The 6,000-nt window shown below is 34.0% G+C and overlaps 1 protein-coding gene and 1 long non-coding RNA gene across 3 annotated transcripts in view; both read left to right on the top strand.

Annotated features, from left to right (window-relative positions):
* Window positions 1-1,100: 1,100 nt before the first annotated feature.
* Window positions 1,101-6,000, top strand: part of LOC100368963 (receptor-type tyrosine-protein phosphatase-like N) — a 209,548-nt gene continuing 204,648 nt past the window's right edge. Inside the window, exons 1-2 of one of the 2 annotated variants that reach the window (XM_085501371.1) lie at window positions 1,103-1,120; window positions 1,202-1,306. In XM_085501371.1, the coding sequence (XP_085357497.1) occupies window positions 1,225-1,306 (82 nt within the window). In that variant the 5' untranslated portion in view covers window positions 1,103-1,120; window positions 1,202-1,224. Of the gene's footprint in view, window positions 1,307-6,000 lie in introns of both variants that reach the window. The other variant, XM_085501370.1, reaches the window with a different exon arrangement.
* LOC146740884 (uncharacterized) lies at window positions 4,371-5,961 on the top strand. Its single transcript, XR_014930004.1, has 2 exons — window positions 4,371-5,293; window positions 5,783-5,961. It is a non-coding gene; the product is annotated as an uncharacterized LOC146740884 (long non-coding RNA).

Below are 6,000 nucleotides of genomic sequence, written 5' to 3'. Positions count from 1 at the left end.
AATCAGTTTTGTGGATTTCCGTATGTAGTGTACTTATGAATTATTAACAGGTTCATTGACGGTAACCAACTTACACGGCCTTTGCGTTTTTCGTTCGCTCGGCGTTCATTGACCCTATCCCTGTGCTATTTTTTTAGGTCAAACATTATGGGATATATGAAATTAAACACGACTATTTATTTCTCAGTCTTAATGGAAACAGTCCGCCCCCAACGAGTATACGCATGACGGGGATCGTCGATTTACTCTAGTACATTAGTATACCGATAACATTTTACCGTGTAGGCAAGACCATCTACGTTTTGATTTTGTAATGACGGTATCTTGAGATGAATGAAATGCTGCCCACTCCATTTTGACTCATCTGTTTTCATTTAAACGTTGCGTACACCGGCTGTAACCATGACAATAAGACATTATCATCTAGGATCACGGATAACAAATGATGTATAGAGAAATATAAATGATGATAATATTACTGTGGAATACTTTATTTTCGCTGGAATTTATTTTCGCTGAAAAGGCTTTTTGGGCGTTTTGCTTAGAATTTATTTTCACTGATTTTTGATGAGATTAATGTAAAATATAGGAAAAAATGTATATTCACCGGATTTTATTTTCTCGGAATCATCCCTTCAGCGAAAATAGCGAAAATAAATTCCAAGCGAAAATAAAAGTATTCTACAGAATATTATTGAAAATTCAAAATCTTAGATATTGATTACTAATTTTGAAAGGACAGAAAACCCGCCGAACATTGTGTACTCCGTCAGTGACGCCTATAGTCGACAACAAAATTGACGTCAATCCTTTTCGCCCACCTCTTTACTTGTATTAAACGGACCCCTTAACTTGTAAGAATGTGTAACACCTTCGGTATATTTTTTGAGAGCTAAGACATATATTAAACTGAATATACTCGTGTATATGTCCTGTCAGTATTTAATGGTATAGAATAAAATAGCGTGGTATTTATGGTAAATATTGGTCGGCAAATGTGAAATCAAAGACTGGCATGTTAAAGATCTTAGAAATTGCCTTCTCGCTCACATTTTATAACACCATACCTAGGGAGTCTCATCTAAGGTACTCTATGATGATCATCCGCCATAATGGAGGTGTAAGTATATCTGCTACAGCCGTACACTTGGATATTGTTGGCGTTAATATTATCATATCTTCTCCGGACGTTTTTCTTCAGATCATGGAGATGTTACTGTAGCAATGGACGCCTGGATTGCGTTTAAACTCTTCGTTTTAGTCTTGGTGTGTTGCGGTGAGGTGACAGAATCGACGGGTTATATAGGTAAGTGAGATTTCGAAAACAAACTGGCAATAACGAAGAACCGCCAAGATATTTAAAACGATTGCCAACGAATGAATGGACTCGACCTATTGCCCTCGGTACAAGTCCATCTGATGATGTGAAAACGTCGATTACTATTATTATTGTGTTTACGTTGAATTTCCCTATATTTTATTGAATGCCTGATTTTCTAGACGCGCTGACTGTAACGCTCCCCATCTGCGAGGAAAGGCTGAAGTCTAAATCAAGATCAAATGATAATAAAAAAAAAACCCGTCAAGCTCGCATATTTTTAAAGACAATGTTCTCCTAACTCCTCTCAGCTCAACTCAAAATTTTGTGTTGTGGCTTACAATACATTTATTTGGATCGGCTGTTACGTAACAACTGTTAGGTTGGGACGTGTCCTGTCAGCTGGGTAGTGCCATGACCATCCAATCATGGACGTACTATGTTTAATAGTGCGTCCATGATCCGAGCAACCTCTCAGCGACTTCCGTGATTTTCGACGAATACGTTGCATTGATAAATATTAATACAATTTGTGCATTGTGTGAGTATACAAATTGTTGACTTGAAATCTACTATTTCTAGATTAAATAAATAAATGGATAGAATGAATGGACTGTCATTTATTCTGACAACACTGGTTATTAGCAGTGCATTAAATACATGGAAGAAATATACAGTAAATCAACGTCACATCAAAGAATATTAATCTTGGTATAATATACATACATGTATACACAATGAATCTTTTATTTGTTGTTTTCCCTTTGTGATATGGGACCATATTAATATAGTAATAAGGTCTGAAGGTGTGAGTTCTGTACTTCAAGCTAAATTCAATACTCAACATGAGACTGAGAAGTGAAAAAAATCAACACAGTTAATACTGTAAAAGGATTAATTATTCACTGGGTTTTAATTTTGCTTATTTCACTAACTGAAAAATGTGCTAAATTAAAACCCAGTGAATATGTAAAATTTAGCATAGAACACTTTATCTAAATGATAAAACCGTGAATTTAAAACCCACCGAGTATGCCTGAAATTGTAATTCAGCGAAATTTAAACCCAGTGAAAATTAGTACAGTAGTTAGAATTATATCTAATATTATATTTACATGTTTCTGATACAGGGTCCATTATGTTTGTCACTGTATAGCGGGACAATGTATTTATGCTTGGGGAAGAGAGATTAGAAATTGTGTGCAAATAATTGTTTTTCTTTGAATTTCATCAATTTTTTTTATCCTCCCATAGCTTCTTAAGTGTATATTATTTGTTGTGCCAGAATTTTTTTGAACAATATCCCCTCACCCTAATTTCCACTCTCACTCCCATCTGAAATAATGGTTCACTCCATATTTCTTATAATATGTTTTTATTGAATGAGGTTTATTGTTATAAAATAATGCTATATTTCAATGTCTTAACATTTATTAATTCATAGAAGGTTATTGTGAAGCTAAAACTATATTAAAATCAGAACAAAAAAATAATATTGGTTTTTGATCAGATCATTTTTTATGTAATACTAGTTGACAGTTCATGATATTTTAGAAATTGACTAGGCTTAATTAGGAGTAAATGAACCTTTGCACGCTTGGTGGGTTTTGTACACAGTGTGCTGTAAGGTTTATAACCAATGTATTGTTTAATTTGTCGCTACCATGCTTTTAAATGGTCATGTCATTTCTCAGATTGAATATGCAGCAAATAGACTTTTAATTTCAATGAAAAACAAAAACTTTAAAGAGCATTTAACAAGGATAATTCTTTCCAGCCTTCGCAAAAGACCTTCAATGATTTTCAGAAACCGAATCCTATTGTGGAAGTACATGTACATGCATTGCTTAAAGGCCCATACGTTCTCATACAATTAAATATTTAACAACTAGGGTTTTTGTATTTCAATTTCAATGGAAAACAAGACAACTCTAAACTATCACACATGTACTTCGTGTCCACTGTGCATTGCCTTTAATTATTTAATAAAAAAAAAAAGATTCATATAATAATCACATATTGTTTAAAAGCCCATGCCATTTCCCATATTGAATATGAAGCAGGTAAATTGTTATTACTGAAATGGAAAACAAAATATACATGTAAATCCAAACTGGTAGGGATTACTTCCTGCTGACCATGGTACATGACAACAGCTTTGATGATCACAATTCACGGCTTTATTTAATCCATTGAAACACTTCGCAAAGATCGTTGTCATGCTGGATGTGTTCAATCAAATGCATTCTTTGATTCAAAATGATTTTTCTTAATAACCAGCATAATTAATTTGTTGAAATGGGTGTCCCAATGTCTTGATCTTTATTGTTCAGTTGTTGTCATTCAGGGTACGGTGTCTTTAGTCTGATAGTTGAAATTTGTCTGTTTAGTGGTAACATTGTGACAAAATCTCACAAAGTATCACAACGCAATGCATGCCACGAATCTATTTCAATGTACTGCACAACTACTATTTTCAGTTTTTAATACTAAATCGCTGGTGACACAAATTATCAAATACGAAAGTAAATTTCAAATTAAGAAGCATTGGAAAACTACTAGAAATTGAAACAGACAAGAAGGCAAATGAAAATGAACCCTGACAAAAAATACATGTATCTCATTCATAGAGTGCCTCAGTGCTGGAGATTACCAGCCATGGCCATATTATGCACTTTGTGATATCGCGACTGATGCATGCTGGGTGTCAGAGGGGGTTCTGATCAAGGTTCTGTGCATGATTTATCCACAATATTTAAAAACTGCATCTAGTTGCCATTATTGATGTAATTTCTAGGATAATTTTTTATTTATTATTAATCAACACGTGGATTCTTCATTTGTGTATTTTGGCACTAAAAAGTCGGGTACCGATGATAGTAACAGCAGAGCTGAATGTCCATTGCATCGTGATGCTGATTTTTTTTTTAATATTTGTCCTCAATACCAAAAACAAACAAACAATGAAATATAAGCATTAAGAGAAAAAAATAAATTATGTAACTGTTTTGCACGAAATTGACATTGCGCTGTCAGGCTCGTAAATTCTTCATTCGCGAAAGTGAATTGCTAAAAAAATAAAGTATTTCACATAACTATAAATCCTAGAGAAGATCTAGTTATTCTATTTATTTGCCAGGGTGGAGTGGGTGGAATTGGGTTGGTGTGAAAAGAGTGAAGGAGAGAGGATGTGTGGCATGGTATTGAAATTAAATATGATAACATAATTCTCACTATGTATACCATTGACAGTTACCATGACCCCCACCCCACCCTAAGGTATGGGCTTCCTGCAACTAAACAAATACTTCAACCCATAAATATACCATAAATATTTATAAATTTTACCTTGCCCCTATCATCATAGATAAGAAAGATGTGTGAGGGGAAAACATCTGTCCTCGCTGTTAGGGAAAACATCTGTCCTCGCTGTTAACTCTGTCGTAAAACTTTTTCTTGTGATTACTTACAAGTGCTCAATCTTTTTCAAATTTGGATATTATATTATAACCAGTGTTTGATTTTAGATATTCATAAAGTTAAATTATTATATAAGGGTTTTGAGATTAATACATTACTTCTAATACTATATGAGGAACATGAATATTAATTAATTTATGTAATATGATGACATTTCCTCCAATCTGATTAAAATCTGATGTAGTGTACGGGCTTTAATTATTTTAGCTATGAAGTTATTTTAATTTTATTTTTCATTACTTTTGTTATTAATGCCCTTTTATTTTATTATTTTACTTTGATTTTTTTTAAAATTCCGCCCTACCTACATCTGAGCCGATGCCTATGTAACGAGATTTCAACGAGACCCACTATCGACGATTTTAGTCAACGAATCACAGACCTCCTTCTATAGCGCACATGATGACGTCACCGGGCAGAGTCAGGTAGCAAACAGACTCAAATAAAATGGTGGATTATACCGACGTTAGCGACCGAGAATGACACGGCTTTTCGGTAAGTTTATCATTGTAAAATGCAACGAAAGTCATTTTTATGTTAATATTGTGGCTCGAATGGTTCGACTTTAGATCGTTATTTTGCATAGTTATTCTGGGAGTGAAGATTTTGTTTCCACCGGTTCGACCGAACACCGGTGTCTTTTTCCAGTCGCCTGCCCTGGAGACGGGTGATGTTTTGTTGACGATCGGGCCAAAATCGTCCACGGTATTGAAGCCGTAGCTGTAAATATTCATCAAATTGTATCAATGTTTTGTACATTATACAATAACTCTTTATTAAAGTAATTGAGCTGATTTGGACTGGAATAAAATATTTTTTTATTTGGAACACATCGCAATTGATCAGGAAATATTATTTTGCTCCACTTGTCTGCGTCGATGCCGTGGGCCGTTATACAATTTAAAATCAGTTTGCATTGTTTTCTATAGCTGTTTACAGTGTTCTAATCATTACGATTTACTTATTTTTTTGCTTCCATTCTAGATAATTATGCTCAGTGATGTAAAATTGAAGCGATGACTGAATGAACGAACCTTGGCTGGCGAAGATGTATCTGGAAGTGTACACATTTGTTGGAAGTGAAAAAAATATTCAATGTAATGACAACAATTGTAAAATGCTGTGGAATTTCTTTTGCAAATAAAAATATACTAGCAATTTTCTATTAATGGTTCATTCAAGTGGGCAAAATATAATGTACA

This window comes from Saccoglossus kowalevskii, chromosome 7 (assembly GCF_978046115.1).
Source record: "Saccoglossus kowalevskii chromosome 7, keSacKowa6.1, whole genome shotgun sequence".
Lineage (NCBI taxonomy): Eukaryota > Metazoa > Hemichordata > Enteropneusta > Harrimaniidae > Saccoglossus > Saccoglossus kowalevskii.
The sequence above is the reverse complement of the archived record's forward strand: the minus strand, read 5'-3'. Positions and strand labels throughout refer to the sequence as shown.